The sequence below is a fragment of the Bos indicus genome, chromosome 7 (genome assembly GCF_029378745.1).
Source record: "Bos indicus isolate NIAB-ARS_2022 breed Sahiwal x Tharparkar chromosome 7, NIAB-ARS_B.indTharparkar_mat_pri_1.0, whole genome shotgun sequence".
Lineage (NCBI taxonomy): Eukaryota > Metazoa > Chordata > Mammalia > Artiodactyla > Bovidae > Bos > Bos indicus.
This window is the reverse complement of record NC_091766.1, coordinates 53099470-53119805: the sequence shown is the minus strand read 5'-3', so window position 1 is coordinate 53119805 and position 20336 is coordinate 53099470. Positions and strand designations below refer to the sequence as shown.

At 46.0% G+C, this 20336-nt stretch overlaps 1 protein-coding gene across 13 annotated transcripts in view; it reads right to left on the bottom strand.

Annotated features, from left to right (window-relative positions):
• Positions 1-20336, bottom strand: part of LOC109562158 (uncharacterized) — a 446088-nt gene that overhangs the window by 367476 nt on the left and 58276 nt on the right. For 12 of the 13 annotated variants that reach the window (XM_070792109.1, XM_070792108.1, XM_070792106.1 and 9 more), the window contains exons 4-5: positions 8841-8935; positions 6223-6319 (exon numbers count right to left, since the gene is read on the bottom strand). The exons of the other annotated variant lie outside the window; for it this stretch is intronic. In XM_070792109.1, the coding sequence (XP_070648210.1) occupies positions 6223-6319; positions 8841-8935 (192 nt within the window). The remainder of the gene's footprint in view (positions 1-6222; positions 6320-8840; positions 8936-20336) is intronic. 13 annotated transcript variants of the gene reach the window in all.

The window sequence follows — 20336 nt, the reverse complement described above, 5'->3', positions numbered from 1 at the left end:
CAAATGCTTACAGCAGTACCTGGCCCGTGAGAAACACTCAATAAATGTTAGCTCATCATTGCATCCTATTTCGTAACCCAGGAAACAGACAACTAGGAAGGCAACCAACTTGCTTGACATCTCTCATCTGGTTCAGGGATTTGACCCCAGCCTGCCTGACCCCAGGCCACTTCAAGGTTGACATTAACACACCCACCCAGTGACCAGCAACACGGTAGAGAGAAATGCTATGTTTCAGTAAAAAACTACAGCACACCCGTGCTGCTAAGTCACTTCAGTCATGTCTGACGCTGTGCAACCCCACAGACGGCAGCCCACCAGGCTCCCCCGTCCCTGGGATTCTCCAGGCAAGAACACTCGAGTGGGTCACCATTTCCTTCTCCAGTGCATGAAAGTGAAAAGTGAAAATGACGTAGCTCAGTCGTCAGCACACCCTTATGGGTATCCAATTCTGGTCCTGCTCTTTGTCATTGACATAGTTTTCACCTCTTGGTAAATTGCAATTTTTACTTTGTTACCCCCCTGTAAATTGGATTGGATCCTGCCATCTTAGACATTTCTGTCCTCACCAAATTCTCCATTCTTCTAGTTTCCCACTTTTTCCCACCCTCCTGGCATGGATTCCTTGAGAACTACAACCTGACCACCCAGTTCCTTATCGGAAGTCCAAGCTGGTGGTGGCTGACCTTCCCCTCCAGATCTAAAGAAGTCTCACAAGCTGAAGCCAGACTACAATGTGATAAAATCTTCAAAAGACTCATCACCACAGCAGATCGTGAACTCGCTCATTTAAATGCCTGACAGTTCACACTATCCAGCAAACACCCTCCACTGCATGAGGCCAACAGATGGTTCAGCTGGTCCTGCATGAACGAAGGGTGACTGAGCAAGAAACGAACTTACACCCGTTCAAAAGAAGAATGCACCCTCTGTCCTTGAACAAGAGGATGGGCGACAAAGACTCTCCCCTTGATCAAACTTTTGCTGGCTTCTCTGAGCCCAGAGCCCTCTTCTCAAAGGGCCCTGACCTTGGCCTTCCTAGGCAGGCCTACATAGCCCAGTCTTCGCAAGAATCCTGCTAAGTCACTTCAGAGACAATCTCCCACCTTTGATGTGTCAGTCCTTGGCCTGCCTTTAGCAAGAATTCTGTTAGATCAGTTTAGTAAGCATCCCCTACCCTGGATGCCTCCTCTTAGTAATTTTCCATCCACTGAGGCCTTCATCCTGCTGCTTGGGGCTAAATCCCCACCTGTCGTTGTGTTCAGAGTTCAACCTGATACTGCAGTACCCCTAGTGCAATACCCCTGAATAAAACATTCTTTATTATTCTAAAAGCATCAAAATAATTTTTTCTTTAACTACCCTAAGGCTTGCTTCAAGTAGGAGGGCCTCCCTTCCTGAAAATTCTCCAGTCATGTCTCAGTCAAATCCCATCCCAGATCTCCTGCAAGTAACCTTTCTCTTCTGCTCAGCACGAGCAAACCTCCAACAACCAAGGAGCTGCTTCCCTGCCCTATGGATCTTTGCCTCTCTCAGGCTGGCTGCCAGCCCACCACTTCCCAGCCGTCTATGCACGCAGAGAACACGAAAAAACAGAAATGCATTCCCCATCTGGAAACGCCTCAAAGCTAAACATTATGTAGGATGTGATGGTGTTCGTCTACCCAAAGCGAGACTAAGAGAAACACGGAGACAGGAGGAGACTGCTGCCGAAGGCCAGTGCGTCAGCAAGAGCTAAATTTAGCAACCAAAGCCTCTAACTTCATTCTTTTAGGAAGAAAGAGCAGCAGAAGAAAAAAATGTATGCACATATTTAAATGAAAAAACCTTTAAGAGAGGGAGAGAGTCCACATCCTTAGTGACCTGAAGAAATGCATGAGGAGGGACCACTCTTGGGGAGCCTGCCTCAAGTCAGGTGGGGGGGTCTTTTGGACCCAGTGAACGCATGATACAAAGGAAGCTGCAGACTGAGAAATCCAAACATTAAGTGCTGAGGGCAAGGAGAACAGGTGGATTCCAAAAAGTTACCAATTCTGGAAAAACCCGTAACACAGGTTTTCAAACAGATTTTGTCTTCTAGTAGAGTGGCTAGTATAAAAACATACATCAAAAAAATAAATAAATAAAAATTAAAACATACATCATCTAGGCCCCACTGCCTCCAGGGAGGGTCTGGAAACCTGGGGGAAGAGATGGAGACGTTCCAAGTGATGCAAAGTGGTCATCTGAGCACACATGGGGAGCCTCAGCTCTGTCTGTAGCCAGCTCTGCCCGGTTGAGCCATTTCCCCATCTCTGGGCTAAGGATAACTGTCTGTGAAATAACAGTACAGCCTGGCTGCACTGAGACATTATAACATAGAGAGACACACTCTGTTCTGGATTTATGTGTGGGGAAGCTGGTGGACATAATCAGATTCTACCCCACTCCCACCAGAATCAAGACTTCTGCCTTGACCTTGATAAAAGATCCGTTATTAAGGGATTTCACCACGCTCTTAGAAATGTATCAGTTCCCACAAAGGGCTAATAATCTCACTGTAAACAGAGTCCTCATAAGTCAGTAAGAAAAATACAAGAATCTCAACTGGAAAATGAATGAAGGACCTGAGCAATTCACAAAAACATGCAATAACTTAATTCTAGGGGCGAGGGGGCGGAATGAGACTCCTTACTGGTAACAAGAAAAAGGACATAATTAAAATAAAAATGAGAGAGCTTTCCCCACATGTCAATTAGCAAGTTCCTAAAATCTCAATAATACCCAGCAAGGGCTGGGACTCAGAGAATTTCAAATCCTAGTGTATCATCAGTAGACAGCAAGGCAGCCTGACTTAACCAGGGGCAACCTGGTCAGATGACATCCCAAGCCACCTAATAATTCTGTGAGGGGAAGCACACTGACTGAAACCGTCACTATGGCCAGGCACCACAGTAACCATGTGCATGAGTTGTTTTACAACAGGAGGTCCTGGTAAGGAACACAGAACTAATAAGCCACCACCGACCGGAAGAGTTCATAGATCAAGAACTTCTTATTTTCAGCATATGAGTCAGAAATCACTCAGCCATGATTAATAGAAGCCACCAAAGTTGACATGGGATGGCTTAAGTGGAGAAAAATGGAATTCATTAGCTCACGTTACTGGGTTGTCCGGAGCACACATATAGCTTCAGGCATGACTGGATCTAGGTGTTCAAACATCAGGGCTCTATTTGTCTGACTTTCTCCATTTAATGACCAAGATATTCACCAACAGAACCAATAAATTGCCTTGAGTGGAAGAAATTTTTCAATAAAAAAGATATTCGCCAACAGGCTTATATTTATACCCTATCAATCGCAGCAAAAGTACATCATCTTCCCCAAGAGCTCTGGGAGAGAAGTGCCGGGAAGGACTCAACTGGCTACATTCAACAGCCTACTCCTAGGGACACAGGGCAAAGGAGTGCCTTCCAGTCACATGGAAAAGGTATTCTCTTCCTAGAAGGGAGTGGGAGCTGCTGGAAAGGAAAAAAAACAGTTCCACCTTAATGAATCTCTCCCACTTTAAGAACACGTTAGTTTCTTGGCACAGGCATTCACTGGCAGTGGTAGGCATGAATGACACCATCAAGCTGGGGTTACTTTGCCACCAAGGCAAAATGAATTATTAGTCTACATTCAGACTACAACAACAATCTAAGTGAGAATGCATTTTTTTTAACTCACATTTGAGGTATGAGTTACATATAGTAAGATTCACCCTTTTTAGTAAAGAGTTCTACCAATGTTAGTGAATGCACACAGCTATGTGTGACCACCACCACAATCAGGATATAGAACATTTCCATATCCCCCACTCCCAGCCCCTAGCAACCACTGATTTGCTCTGAAGCCTTGTACCTGAGTACCATGAAGTTATATTTCCAGAATATCATAAAGTTCTTCAATGTGCAGCCTTTTAAGTCTGGGAGCAACCCACTCCAGTACTATTGCCTGGAAAATTCCATGGATGGAGGAGCCTGGTAGGATACAGTCCATGGGATCGCAAAGAGTCGGACACAACTGAGCAACTTTACTCACTTTCTTTCACTTAGAACACACTTGAGATTCATCTATGTCGGTGCACGTGTCAAGTAATTCACTCCTTTTATTGCTGATCATTGATACACCCCCCCCAACACACACACACCCCATACCCCAAATGCGTAAATTTCCTATATGTACCCAGGAACATGGGTTACATCCAAGAGCAAAATAACATTTTTACTTTATTCTCGTGGCACTTTCATTTTAATGGTAAGAAACCAAAAATGGATAAACACACACAGTTCATCAGGAAGTAAGAAATGACATGAATCTAAACAGAGCAGGCTGGCACATGGAGGGGGTGGTGCCCCTGCAATAAAGGATCAAGAAGAGCCTCCGAGGGACGCACAGCAGGCAAGGCAGACACCTTACCACGTTCCAGACAGAAGGAATCACCGGAGCAGAGGCCTGAGATCTAAATGGGCTTGGGGTGTTTGAGGAACAGCAAGCTGCCCAGAGGCTGCAGGGATCACAATCATGGAGAGGACAGGAGATGAGGTGGGAAGGAGGGCAGGGCCTCACAGACAAGGGTGATGAAACCTTTGTGTTTCACCCAAGTGAGATGGCTAACTGTCTAATCCAGACACCCCACACCCTCTGCCTTCTCCACACCAACACACAAGAGGCTGGGTCCTGCTGGAGACCTTTCCAGAGCCTCCCAGTAAGAGCCACAGCAAATCCCACCTCCACACCCACCACCTCCCCTGCTCTGACACTTCACAGAGCAAGCTCCTTGGAGCCTGCCTGCGACACCACTTGCTACCCATATACACTGGGTCCTATATCTTCCCAGCAGGACCAGCTACATCCTTTGCCAGTCCCAGAAAGGACTGCCAGATAAAATGGGTTAACCTTGAATTTCAGATACACCATGAGTATTTTTTAATGAAAGTATGTCCCAGATACTGCATGGGACCTACCTGGGCCTCTCTTCCAGCTACTTTACAGAGGAAACAAGTATCAGCCTCTCCGTACTACACTCTCCACAGCTGCTTCCTCACCCACGCAGACAGTCTCCGCCTCAGCCCTGGATCCAACGCACTCCTGCCTACTCAGTTTTTTGTACCATGTATTCCCCTTCTCCTCTCTGCATCTTCAACTTCTGGTCTCCCAGAGGTCTACTTTTCTCCTGCAGTTCAACATGCTCCAGTCTTCCCCAGTTTGTTAAACCTTCCCTGGATCCTCCCATACTACTACCCTTCCCTCCGTGTTCAGATACTTTGAATGATGTATCCCCTTCCCTCGACTTCCTCACCTCCCCATGTCCAGTCAACTCCCCACTCCCTGGCCGTCTCCTCCTGAACTCAAGGACACTGCTCTTGCTACAATCATCAGTGACCTTCTCGGCATTCAATTCTCAAGTGCCATCTTTCTCTCCATCTTAAAGCTCTCTTGGCTTGGCTTCAGTGACACCAAATTTCCTGGCTTACTCTATTGGAGGCAGCTTCTTCACTGTTGGCTCCTCCTCCATATACACTGGGATCCTGACTCTCTGTCCCGGACTCTCCATGGACACAGTCCATGCTCACCCTCAGTGGAAACCATAGGGTCTACATGAGGAAGAAGTCCTCATCTCTCTACACTTCTCTCCTGAGCTTCAGATTCTAATGAATACAAGGCAGCTCCACTGTTACCTCCTTGAACTCAACATGTCCAAAATCAAACTAAACCAGGAAAGAGTGGACTCATATTCCCAACCTCCCTCACCCCTGGCATCACCTCCTATTTTCCATATGTGACTGGCACATCCATTAATCCATTTCCAAGTCACAAACTCAGGTTTCAACCTTGGCTCTTCTTCCTCCTTCTCTCTGATATAGAAATCCTATCAGTTCTGTTCTCTAAGTGTCTCTTGATTACATATATTCTCTCCCCTGTTTCACTTACTGCTCTCTCCCCACTACTGGAATCCCAACAGCCTCCCAGCCCGGCCTGTTCCCAGTCTTGCCCCTTCTGTTTGCACCCAGCAGCCCCATCCCTCAAGGCCGCCTCTCAAAGGATAGACCAAGGTTCTCTCAATATACCTCAATCCTCAGCCAGACCACACCGTCTCTAGCCTCCCTCCAGGCTTCTGCACAGCCCGCTTCCTCTGCCCAGCGCCCCTTCCACCCCGTTTACGTCCTCACTGCCCAGCAGAGCTAGCCGACTCACCAGCCACAGCAGTCAGCAGTGGAGAGGGTGCCAGTACACTCGGGTTCCCTGGGTTCCAGCCACGGTCTCCCCACTTCACGGGTGTGTGCTTTTAACCCTTCAGGAAAGGAGGAGTGATAATTGAGAGGACGTCATTGGTTAGGTACCAAACCATCTCCGCTCCTTCCTAACAGAACCCCAAATCTGTTCAGGGGCCACATGCTCATTCCAGTGAACCCATCATGATTGGTATAACTTATAGAAACCTGCCTTCTTTTTGCCCGTGATTAATTCTGGCCAATGCAATGTAAGAGGAAATCTACAGAGGACTCTTGGAAAATACGACACTAGTCTTTTAGAACCAGGCAAGAGAACCCCCTGCTCAGGGCCCCAATGGGAGGAGGGTCCCATTGATCACAGACCACAGGTACAAGTTAAACAACACATTGGCACCCCATCCCTCAGAGTCACACAGCATCATCCATAACCCTCAACATCTGCTTTGAAGACTAACACAGTTCAGGTCCCAAAGAAATACTTCACACCTCTTGCCCTAGGTCTTGAAAACAAAAGGTAACTGCATCCAACGGAGAAGGTTGGTAGATGTGCTTTGGCCAGCTGAAGAGACAAAGACAAACACTGCTGTAGAGTGTTGGGAGCACTTGAGAGCAGACAATGAGCTTGTCAAACCCTTCCTCTCAGCACAAATACAACACGTTCTTGCAAAATGAGAAATTCAGGAAGGCTGAACGTCATGAGAAATTCAGAGCAGGAAGAATCTTCGTCCTTTTGGTCACTGGCCAGCCACTGCCAACCTTAGGCCCACCAATCCCAGATTTGTTGGTTGGTTATTTTTTTTAAGATTTTTTTGATGTAGGCCATTTTTAAAGTTCTTATTGAATTCATTACAATATTGCTTCTATGTTTTATGTTTTGGTTTTTTGGCCATAAGGCATGTGGGACCCTAGCTCCTCAACCAGGGTTGGAATCCACACCCCCTGCATTGGGGAGCAAAATCTTAACCACTGGATCCAATGCAGTCTCCAGATTTCTTGTTTAATCAACAATCGATGTCATTCTGATTAAAGCCACTGTAAGGCTTTGACTTGAGGTAAGTGACTAGCAAATTGCTCAGTTTTGAGTACTCACTATGAGCCAGCACAATGCTGAAGAGGAGGCTCTTGCAGCACTGCTCGGCACATAGTAGGGTGCCATGCAATTCACCATCTTAACTGAGTACTTTCCAGAGTTAAAAGAGGGTACATAAAAAACAATGTCAGAACCAGAGGACCTTACCAGGACAGCTAAGAATTATCACGCTATTGTTAGCTCTTCTTCCCGTGTATTAACTTGAACAATATTCTCTGTTCCCCAAATCTTCATGAAGGGCCCACAGCACCCTTCAGGTGCTCTGCTGCAGCACTGCTCACAGTCTGTAGCTCAAGGATGTCTTACAAGTCCATCTACCTGAGCAGACAGCAGCTCTAAGGAGGTGGGGGCTGGGTGTGTTCTGTCCTCCACTGCAGGCACCCACAGGGCCTCCTGAAGAGTGGGTGCTCAATTTCTTCTGCAAAATGAACTCATCTGGTCTCTCCTGTGGATGCCTGCCTGACCCTGGTGATGCCACTATAGAGTGAAATGCCCTTACATTTTCATTTGGGTTCTGTGGGAATGGGCCCTTTACTTCCTTCACTAACATGTCCCCTGAAGTCCTAAATGCAGTGCCCAGGAGGTAACGGTACTCAGGCAATGCCTGCTGTGCTTCCAGCATCCTTTCCAACAACCAGGTAACACCTGGGGATTTTAACAACAGAGGGAAGGTGAACCTAGCATTCCTACTGCACTGTATCTAGTTATAACGTCTTGTTTCAGAAGATTGAGGATCAAGACGAGGGAGCCCATCCTACCTAGGCACTAGGCTTTATTTCTCTCTTGTCATGTGACTTTTTTAAGCTGTGCTTTTCTGGCAGAAGCTCGCATGTATCTCACCAGATGAGGAGGAACCCAACTTCCTAGCCCCTTCCGCCCCCAGACATGGCTCTCCATATCATGAGATAGTAATCCATCTCTTCCAGCAGACCCCAGAGCACAAAATCCTCTCCCAAGAAGGAAAAGACCAGTCCAACACAGGCTTCAATGAGCTAGAAAGGAAGGACAGAAGGAAACACAAAGGCTGCTCTCTTTCCCGCCTGCCTTCTTTTCACATGCAATCAGCCCACAGTCCCTTTGGGAGTCAGATACAACGGTGGCCAAGCAGTTCAGCTGCCTCACCCCAGCTGCCTACCGCCATCCAACCCCACTGGCAGAGCCCCATTCCACTCTCCAGAAGAAGACGAGTCCTGCTCTGGACTTTCATGAGCATCAAGGACCAGCTGCGGTTTGGGGGCTAACATCCTACCAGCTGTCCAGCTGCCTGCAGCCATGCCAGAGACATCACTCTACTGGGGACCCTCCCCTGGCAGCCAATCAAATCCATCACGGCCCACTTTACATCACCTCTCCTATGGTCTGCTCTCAGGCAACCCGTCCCGCAGAACACAAGTGGTGGTGAAAGCCATGCAAATACTTAAACAGCTCCCATAAGACATTACCCACTTTGTTGTTCCCACACTGTGTGGGATTTCAGAAACATGCCTTACCTTTCACTGCCCAGGGGGACTCTTTCTCCATCAATGAGGGATCCTTTTTCTTTTCCCCCTCATTAATGCAGATGTCACTGGAGCAGCCATTAAACCTAAAATGAAATTTTGAGGTAATTATCTGTCTTTAGACATAGAAGAAGGCCTTACAAGGTAAAGTAAATTCTTTCTGGAATTTTGTGGATTTTTCTTCCTGACCCTTTATATCTCACTTTCCTACTTTATAGGACTTAAATTTTTTTTCCTGAGTCAACTTCACTAGCTAAAAAAAGAAACACTTCTGGTTGTGGGAGGAAGGGAGGGGGAAGCAAGCAAATACAATGGGGTCCCCTGGCCCCCATCTGTTCCAAATCTTCCCCTCACAGGATGTAATGTCTAAAAAGCAAGAAAAATACTCCTTCCTCTTCCAATATTAGGCAGGATCTTGCATGCTAAGAGAAGAATGTCTGGTTACTCTGTGGGTTTTCATCTGTTTTTTAACTCACATATGGCCAAATTACCCTGGCCGCCCAATCCCATTTCCCCCTCTCCCCCAAAACCTCAGGTGCTCAGCAGGGCTCACGGCTAGCAAAGTGCATCCTGGTTTAGCCAAGGAGCCCCCACCCCTCCACACCACACCACCAACCCCTCTGGCACAAAAGATTTGCTCTAAGCCTCCCCAATAACTTCTGCAGATTTCTTAGCTGATGACCTGCCAAAGGGAAGCCAGGACCCCCCGAGGAAGTAGGCCACGTGCTCAGTTGCTCAGTTGTGTCCAACTCTTTGCAACCCCATGAACTGTAGCCCGCTAGGCTCCTCTGTCCATTGGATTCTCCAGGCAAGAATACTGGAGTGAGTCGCCATTTCCTCCTTCAGCAAGTGGGCCACCCAGGAAGGTAAAATGAGTGGGCTCACTGGTCTGCACTTCTCCTGCGCCCTCATGTCCTGCTTCCAGGGACGACACAGGCGCAGAACACGCGCAGCCAAGGCCAGTGCATTCCAACAGGAAGGAGGTTCCCCAGTAGCTGCTACAATCCTACCAATGCCTTTCCAAGACAGCGGGAGCGCTATTTATAGGAAGGGGAGCCGACTGGGCAAGGCCAGTCCCACCAACCCTTCTTCCCAGCTTCTGTATTTCTCCTTCAAATTAAGTGAAGAGGGCTTCCTCCCTGAATTACCCAATTTTTACAAGGGCAGAGCTCTCATTTAAATGACTGAGAAACCCTGACTGAGATGACAAAGGATCTGCTTGATCTGCCCCTCCCTCTCTGGCCCTCCAGGTTCCTCTACTCTGGCCCCACAGCCACCTATGTTTTTCCCACATCATACACCTAGGATTTCAGAAACACTCCTTTCTGCCCTCCCTGACCCGAGTTCCCTCATGCATCTTGGCATGTGCTCCAAATTATCCTTCCTTCCTGCACTCTCACCCCTTCTTATCACAACCAACAAGACCCTGTGTGCTCTACCCTGGCGTGCTACCTCCTCCCTGCTGTTCCTCAATATGTCCCCGGGACTTTGCACTTGCTGTTGCCCCTACCCAGACCACGTTCTTCTGGGTGTTTGAAATTCTGGCTCCTTCACATGATATAAATTTCTGCCTTAAAATCACCCCCCTAGATGGGCCTTGCTCATAGAAACCATCTCCATTATTCTCTCCTTGCTCTATCCCACATGCCACACAAAACAGTCAAAAAAAATTTTTTTTAAGGGGAAGAGGAAGAGGAGCCCTCTTGGGATCAGCTCTCTGCTCTCTAAAACCAAGCCCAAAGAATGAACGTGCAGACACAGGAGTGGAAGGGGAGGGTGGAACAAATTGGGAGAGCTGGATTGACATATATATACTACGGTATATAAAATGGCTAGCTAGTAGGAAGCTGCTGTGTAGCACAGGGAGCTCAGCTCAGTGCTGTGTGATGACCTAGAGCAGCGGGATTGGGGGATGCGGGAGGGAGGCTCAAGAGGGAATCCATCCAGTGTACTTATAGCTGATTCACTTCACTGTACAGCAGAAACTAACATAACATTGTAAAAGCAATCATGTGCGCCTGCCAAGTTGCTTCAGTCTTGTCTGACTCTTTGAGACCCTATGGATTGTAGCTGCCAGGCTCCTCTGTCCATGGGATTTTCCATGCAAGAATACTGGTGTGGGTTGCCATGCCCTCCTCCAGGGGATCTTTTTGAGCCAGGGCAATTACTCCAATAATAAAATAAAAATAAAACAAATTAAAAAAATAAATAAATAAAACCAAGCCCAGCTTTGTCCCCATCTTCCTTTGTCCCCATCTTCCTGACTTTCTCTGCCCCTCTACGCCCAGCCCCCGCCAAAGACGCCATTTCTGTTGGCTGCCCTGCAAGAGGGTGATGGATTCCACAGGCCAGCCCCTCTCAGCTCACTTCTCCGCTCCCCACAAAATTAGAAGGCCAGCGAGGAGCAGAGTGAGCTGCCCGAGCCCTATTGCGCTCTACTGCTCAAAGCAGCGAGCCTGGGAGGAAGGAGAGCTCATTAGGCCAGAAAGCCACGCAGGGAGGCCCACGCCCTAGTGGCTGGTGAGTTCCAGCGGCTATCTTGGAGGGCGGGGAGGGGAGCTGGTTGTAGAACAGGCCCAAGTAAGTTTCCACATAAAGGAAAAAAGTAAACAGGTGAAGGCTCTTCCTCAGCCCTTTCAGCCTCTCAGAGGAGAGCAAACCTTCAAGTGTTTGTCAAAAAGCTAATCCGATTTAAAAATGCTTTGAAAGGGCTGAAAGAGGAAACAGCAACTACTGACCACCCCGTGCACTGGCCTGCAGCCTAAGCGAGGCCACTTTCCCCTCGCTTAGCTCGCTCTGTCTTGCGGGTACTGTTCATACAGAGACCCAGAAAATCGGAAGGTACCTGGGTGAAAGAGGGAACCAACCCTCATCCCCTCAGTCGTCCACTATGGGCTGCGGACCCCTTTTCCCGCCAAGAAAGAAGGCTTCATGAGAGCAGAAAACCGGCCAGGACTGGAAAACGCGGATTCCACACAGCCATCACTCCAGGACACTCATCCCCCTCTTGCGCATGGAATCTGGGAGCTACTGAATGGGTCTGTCCCTGTCTCCCGGAAGCACTTCTCTCTCCCACCCCACCCCTCAGCACAGGTGGGACTCGTTAGTGGCAGCACGTTTAAGTTCAGGTGGCAGGAACTTCCAAATGGTTTTGCCCAGCAATTAAAGGAATGAGGCCTCCCCAGTGGCTCAGTGGTAAAGAATCCGGCTGCAGTGCAGGAGCCATAGGAGACATGGGTTCAGTCCCTAGATCAGGAAGATTCGCTGGCAGAGGACGTGGCAACCCAGTTCAGTATTCCTGCCTGAAGAACCCCATGGACAGAGGAGCTTGGCAGGCTACAGTCCACAGGGTCACAAAGAATCGAACACGACTGAAGCCACTTAGCACACAGGCAACAATTAAAGGAATAGAAACCCTTCTCAAATATTCCAGATTCTGGTTCTGTCTTGCTTCGGAAATTTTACCAGATGCTGTCACCTAGTACCATCATGCTACTTAGGGTGACCAACCACCCAGGTTGCTGAGGACTTGTCCAGGTCTTAGCACTGAAACTTCTGCATCCCAGGATGGTCGGTTAATGATCACTCCCCAACCTCCTCCCCTCCCTTTCCCACAGTTTCATGTGGGCACATATTTTGGCAAAGCGGACTTCCTAGTATTGCTCCCTAATCCTTATGCCCTTGCTGTGTGTTAGAGGGAAGAAAAGTGGTGAGGCTGAATTAGTCTCCTTCCACCAGAGCCTTTAACTTAAAAAGAGGAAAACAGGTAAGAATAATATCAAACCTGCAGCACTTTGCTGTATATACTTTGTTTTGATTAATCTATGAGGTTGGTACCGTTTCCAGACTGGAAAACTGAGGCCCAGAGTCACACATAATAAGTGGTAGGGTTGGCAGCCCAGTGCAGGCAATGATACCAGGGCTCATAGACTAATTCACTATATTGATCTGTGATCTGTAAAGATATAAAGAGGCCTTGTCATTTTGATCACAGGGGAAGGAAACAACATCAAGCTACTTATGTGAGACCGAAAAGGCATAAATTCACACAGGTGGAGCAAAACACTAAGAAAGCACGATTCTGAGAGAAAAGGGAACCTTCATACACTGTTGGTGTGAATGTAAATTGGTGCAGCCACTGTGGAACACAGTTTCTCAAAAAAACAAAAAATAGAATTACCATGCGTGTGCATGTGTGTCTTAAGTCACTTCGGTCATGTCTGACTCTGCAACCCCATGGACTATAGCCCCCCAGGTTCCTCTTTCATGGGATTCTCCAGGCAAGAATACCTAAGTGAGTTGCCATGCCCTGCTCCAGGGATCTTCCCAACCCAGGGATCAAACTCACAGTCTCTTATGTCTCCTGCTTTGGGAGGCAGATTCTTTACCACTAGCACCATCTGGGAAACCCTAAAACTATCTAACATATGACCTAGGAATTTCACTTTCACTCCTGGGTATAGATCTGAAAAATACAAAATCACAAATTAGAAAATATACATGCACCCCAATAGCAGCATTATTTATTACTGCCAAGATGTGGAAACAACTTGTGTTCATCAACAGATAAATTAGATACGATATATATCAGTACAGTTCAGTCGCTTGGTCGTGTCCGACTCTTTGCGACCCCATGAATCGCAGCATGCCCAGCCTCCCTATCAATCACCAACTCCTGGAGTTCACCCAAACTCATGTGTATCGAGTCAGTGATGCCATCCAGCAATTTCATCCTCTGTCATCGCCTTCTCCTCCTGCCCCCCATCCCTCCCAGCATCAGGGTCTTTTCCAATGAGTCAAATCTCATGAGGTGGCCAAAGTACTGGAGTTTCAGCCTCAGCATCAGTCCTTCCAATGAACACCCAGGACTGATCTCCTTTAGGATGGACTGGTTGGATCTCCCTGCAGTCCAAGGGACACTCAAGAGTCTTCTCCAACACCACAGTTCAAAAGCATCAATTCTTCAGTGCTCAGCTTTCTTCACAGTCTAACTCTCACATCCATACATGTCCACTGGAAAAACCATAGCCTTGACTAGACGGACCTTTGTTGGCAAAGTAATATCTCGTTTTTAATATGCTATCTAGGTTGCTCATAACTTTCCTTCCAAGGAGTAAGCATCTTAAATTTCATGGATGCAATCACCGTCTGAAGTGATTTTGAAGCCCCCAAAAATAAAGTCTGACACTGTTTCCACTGTTTCCCCATCTATTTCCCATGAAGTGATGGGACCAGATGCCATGGTCTAAGTTTTCTGAATGTTAAGCTTTAAGCCAACTTTTTCATTCCTCTTTCACTTTCATCAAGAGGCTTTTTAGTTCCTCTTCACTTTCTGCCATGAGGGTGGTGTCATCTGCATATCTGAGATTATTGATATTTCTCCCGGCAATCTTCATTCCAGCTTGTGCTTCTTCCAGCCAAGCGTTTCTCATGATGTACTCTGCATATAAGTTAAATAAGCAGGGTGACAATATACAGCCTTGACGTACTCCTTTTCCTATTTGGAACCAGTCTGTTGTTCCATGTCCAGTTCTAACTGTTGCTTCCTGACCTGCGTACAAATTTCTCAAGAGGCAGGTCAGGTGGTCTGGTATTCCCATCTCTTTCAGAATTTTCCACAGTTTATTGTGATCCACACAGTCAAAGGCTTTGGCATAGTCAATAAAACAGAAATAGATGTTTTTCTGGAGCTCTCTTGCTTTTTCGATGATCCAGTAGATGTTGGCAATTTGATCTCTGGTTCCACTGCCTCTTCTAAAACCAGCTTGATCATCTGGAAGTTCACGGTTCACGTACTGCTGAAGCCTGGATGGGAGAACTGTGAGCATTACTTTACTAGCGTGTGAGATGAGTGCAATTGTTTCAGCATTCTTTGGCATTGCCTTTCTTTGGGATTGGAATGAAAACTGACCTCTTCCAGTCCTGTGGCCACTGCTAAGTTTTCCAAATTTGCTGGCATATTGAGTACAGCACTTTCATGCACAGCATTATCTTTCAGGATTTGAAATAGCTCTACTGGAATTCCATCACCTCCACTAGCTTTGTTCGTAGTGATACTTTCTAAGGCCCACTTGACTTCATATTCCAGGATGTCTGGCTCTAGGTGAGTGATCACACCATCATGATTATCTGGGTCATGAAGATCTTTTTTGTACAGTTCTTCTGTGTATTCTTGCCACCTCTTCTTAATATCTTCTGCTTCTGTTAGGTCCATACCATTTCTGTCCTTTATCGAGCCCATCTTTGCCTGAAATATTCCCTTGGTATCTCTAATTTTCTTGAAGAGATCTCTAGTCTTTCCCATTCTGTCGTTTTCCTCTGTTTCTTTGCATTGGTCGCTGAGGAAGGCTTTCTTATCTCTTCTTGCTATTCTTTGGAACTCTGCATTCAGATGCTTATATCTTTCCTTTTCTCCTTTGCTTTTCGCTTCTCTTCTTTTCACAGATATTTGTAAGGCCTCCCCAGACAGCCATTTTGCTTTTTTGCATTTCTTTTCCATGGGGATGGTCTTGATCCCTGTCTCCTGTACAGTGTCACGAACCTCCATCCATAGTTCATCAGGCGCTCTGTCTATCAGATCTAGCTCCTTAAATCTATTTCTCACTTCCACTGTATAATCATAAGGGATTTGAATTAGGTCATACCTGAATGGTCTAGTGGTTTTCCCTACTTTCTTCAATTTAAGTCTGAATTTGGCAATAAGGAGTTCATGATCTGAGCCACAGTCAGCTCCCGGTCTTGTTTTTGCTGACTTTATACAGCTTCTCCATCTTTGGCTGCAAAGAATATAATCAGTCTGATTTTGGTGTTGACCATCTGGTGATGTCCATGTGTAGAGTCTTCTCTTGTGTTGTTGGAAGACGGTGTTTGCTATGACCAGTGCATTCTCTTGGCAAAACTCTATTAGCTTTTGCCCTGCTTCATTCCATACTCCAAGGCCAAATTTCCCTGTTATTCCAGGTGTTTCTTGACATCCTACTTTTGCATTCCAGTCCCCTATAATGAAAAGGACATCTTTTTTGGGTGCTAGTTCTAAAAGGTCTTGTAGGTCTTCATAGAACCGTTCAACATCAGCTTCTTCAGCATTACTGGTTGGGGCATAGGCTTGGATCACCGTGATATTGAATGCTTTGCCTTGGAAGTGAACAGACATCATTCTGTCGTTTTTGAGACTGCATCCAAGTACTGCATTTTGGACTCTTTTGTTGACCATGATGGCTACTCCATTTCTTCTGAGGGATTCCTGCCCACAGTAGTAGATATAATGGTCATCTGAGTTAAATTCACCCATCCCAGTCCATTTTAGTTCGCTGATTCCTAGAATGTCAATGTTTACTCTTGCCATCTCTTGTTTGACCACTTCCAATTTGCCTTGATTCATGGACCTGACATTCCAGGTTCCTATGCAATATTGCTCTTTACAGCATCGGACCTTGCTTGTATCACCAGTCAAATCCAGAACTGGGTATTGTTTTTGCTTTGGCTCCATCCTTTCACTCTTTCTGGAGTTATTTCTCCACTGATTTCCAGTAGCATATTGGGCACCTACCGACCTAGGAGTTCCTCTTTCAGTATCCTATCATTTTGCTTTGTTCGTAGTGATGCTTTTTAAGGCCCATTTGACTTCACATTCCAGGATGTCTTGCTCTAGGTGAGTGATCACACCATCGTGATTATCTGGGTCATGAAGATCTTTTTTGTACAGTTCTTCATTGTATTCTTGCCACCTCTTCAGTATCCTATCATTTTGCCTTTTCATACTGTTCACGGGGTTCTCAAGGCAAGAATACTGAAGTGGTTTGCCATTCCCTTCTCCAGTGGACCACATTTTGTCAGACCTCTCTACCATGACCCCTCCGTCTTGGTTGGCCCCACAGGGCACTGCTTAGTTTGAGAGGAGCAACCCCATGTCCAAGGAGCGGCACCTGCGCGGGCGCAGGCGGGCCGAGAGGAACTACTCCACATTCAAGGTCAGGAGGGGTGACTTCATCCAAGGTAAGGAGCAGCAGCTGCACTTTGCTGGAGCAGCTGTGAAGAGATACCCGACGTCCATGGTAAGAGAAACCCAAGTGAGATGGTAGGTGTTGCGAGAGGGCATCAGAGGGCAGACACACTGAAACCATAATCATAGAAAACTAGCCAATCTGATCACATGGACCACAGCCTTGTCTAACTCAATGGAATATTACTCAGCCACAAAAAGGAATGGAATTTTGCCATTTGTGGCAACTCAAAGGAGTTGGCAGCTCAGAGGAGATGGACTCAGAGGGTATTATGCTAAGTGAAGTAAGTCAGAGAGAGTAAGACAAATATTGTATATTATCACTTATATATGGAATCCAAAATGTACAACAAACTATTGAATATAATAGAAAAGAGGCAGACTCACAGATACAGAGAATAAACTAGTGGTTGCCATGGTGAGAAGAAAACGTGGAGGGCCAATATATAGGTAGGGGGCTAAGAGATACAAACGATTATATATAAAATCAGCTATAAGGATATATTGTACAAGATGAAAACAGAGCCAGTATTTTACAATAACTATAAACGGAGTATATCTTTTAAAAATTGTGAATCACTATATTGTACACCTTTAACTTATTTAATATTATACATCACTATATTTTATTTTTTAAGAGAAAAAAATAAATTTAAAAAATTGTGTGGAACCTATGAAAAAGAAAGTGGGATTGTGAGACTGTGACCACAGATTCTCCTATAGATGAGACTAACAGGTGCTGTGAGGTAAGGGCCAGATTCACATCCGTCAGGACACTGCTGCCCTGCTGCAGAGTCTCACAACATCACTAACATTGGCCACACCCCTATCCACACGCCCAGTGACTGCCAGATGCATCCATTAAGACTCCATCTGATTGTGTTTCTCCAAAACTGACTGACACTCTCAATAGCTGCCCTTCATAACAAAATCCAGGTCCCTCAGCCTGACTCTCATCCATTGCCTTGAAGATAAAAGTAGATGCGAACTTTACAGGAACCAATTTGGCAGGATAGGTCACAAATCTTAATAAATGTTCATGCCCTCTGACTTTATAATTTCCCTTCTAAGAATTTTCCCTAAGGAAATGGTTGTAACTGGCAATGACTGGGAGTAGGAGGGTGACATTTTACACATAAAAGTGTTCATACATAGAGTTATCTCAAACAATGAACCTGGAATAATGCCCATGGCTAACAATAAAGAAATAGTTAACTAAGCTATGATGTTTCTGATCCATCCATTCAACTGGCTGTTATGCAACCACTAAAATGTATGTTTCTGAAAAGCTGAATATAGCTTAGAAAATGCTTGGGCTACCATGTTAAGCAAAACACACAGAAAATAAAATTAAATATATAAACAGTGTGATCACAACTATCTGAAAACAAAAACACTATACTTACAGTGAAAGGACTGAAAGGAAATGAATAAGATGAAAAGGAACTAACACTTACCAAGCACTCTAACTGCTTTACCTTCTTGTCTCATTTAACCTTCACGGCAAGCCTACCAGTTAGGAACTATTTTTACCCTCACCTAACCAAGAAGAGAATCCCAGGGATGGGGGAGCCTGGTGGGCTACCGTCTATGGGGTTGCACAGAGTCAGACATGACAGAAGCACTTAGCAGCAGCAGCAGCAACCAAGAAGCCAACCAGGGCTACGAGGGATAATGAAGCTGCCCAATGGATGCCAACTATTAACAGCAGGGTTGGGGGGAGAAGGGATCTGAACAAGATGTGCCCAATTCATGCCCTTACACTGCATGCTATACCACACCCAGAAGCAGACAATAGCTTGACCTGGCTAGAGAAACAGCTAGCAATTTACTGTCCCTCTACTTTCTACTTTATTTTCCAAATTGTATCAACTATTAGTACATTTTTTCTTCACTTTTTCTTTCCATTTCGAAGGTCATAAAGGCATATAACATCTGATGCGTCGTACTGCTTTTTTAACGTGGAAAACAATAAACTTACACTAAAGGGTGGCAGCCGAGCAAAGCAACCCCACGTCCAAGGAGCAGTAGCTGCGCGGGCACAGGAGGGCCGAGAGGAGCTACTCCACGTTCAAGGTCAGGAGGGGTGGCAGTAAGGAGATACCCGTCGTCCAAGGTAAGGAGCAGTGGCTGCACTTTGCTGGAGCAGCCGTGAAGAGATACCCACATCCAAGGTAAGAGAAACCCAAGTAAGATGGTAGGTGTTGCGAGAGGGCATCAGAGGGTAAACACACTGAAACCATAATCACAGAAAACTAGTCAATCTAATCACACAGACCACAGCCTTGTCTAAATCAATGAAACTAAGCCATGCCGTGTGGGGCCACCCAAGATGGGTGGATCATGGTGGAGAGGTCAGACAGAATGTGGTCCACTGGAGAAGGGAATGGCAAACCACTTCAGTATTCTTGCCTTGAGAACCCCATGAACGGTATGAAAAGGCAAAACGATAGGATGCTGAAAGAGGAACTCCCCAGGTTGGTAGGTGCCCAATATGCTACTGGAGACCAGTGGAGAAATAACTCCAGAAAGAATGAAGGGATGGAGCCAAAGCAAAAACAATACCCAGTTCTGGATTTGACTGGTGACAGAAGCAAGGCCCGATTATGTAAAGAGCAATATTGCATAGGAACCTGGAATGTCAGGTCCATGAATCAAGGCAAATTGGAAGTGGTCAAACAAGAGATGGCAAGAGTAAACGTTGACATTCTAGGAATCAGCGAACTAAAATGGACTGGGATGGGTGAATTTAACTCAGATGACCATTATATCTACTACTGTGGGCAGGAATCCTTTAGAAGAAATGGAGTAGCCATCATGGTCAACAAAAGAGTCCAAAATGCAGTACTTGGATGCAGTCTCAAAAACGACAGAATGATGTCTGTTCACTTCCAAGGCAAAGCATTCAATATCACGGTGATCCAAGCCTATGCCCCAACCAGTAATGCTGAAGAAGCTGATGTTGAACGGTTCTATGAAGACCTACAAGACCTTTTAGAACTAGCACCCAAAAAAGATGTCCTTTTCATTATAGGGGACTGGAATGCAAAAGTAGGATGTCAAGAAACACCTGGAATAACAGGCAAATTTGGCCTTGGAATACGGAATGAAGCAGGGCAAAGGCTAATCGAGTTTTGCCAAGAGAATGCACTGGTCATAGCAAACACCGTCTTCCAACAACACAAGAGAAGACTCTACACATGGACATCACCAGATGGTCAACACCAAAATCAGACTGATTATATTCTTTGCAGCCAAAGATGGAGAAGCTCTATACAGTCAACAAAAACAAAACCAGGAGCTGATTATGGCTCAGATCATGAACTCCTTATTGCCAAATTCAGACTTAAATTGAAGAAAGTAGGGAAAACCACTAGACCATTCAGGTATGACCTAATTCAAATCCCTTATGATTATACAGTGGAAGTGAGAAATAGATTTAAGGAGCTAGATCTGATAGACAGAGCGCCTGATGAACTATGGAT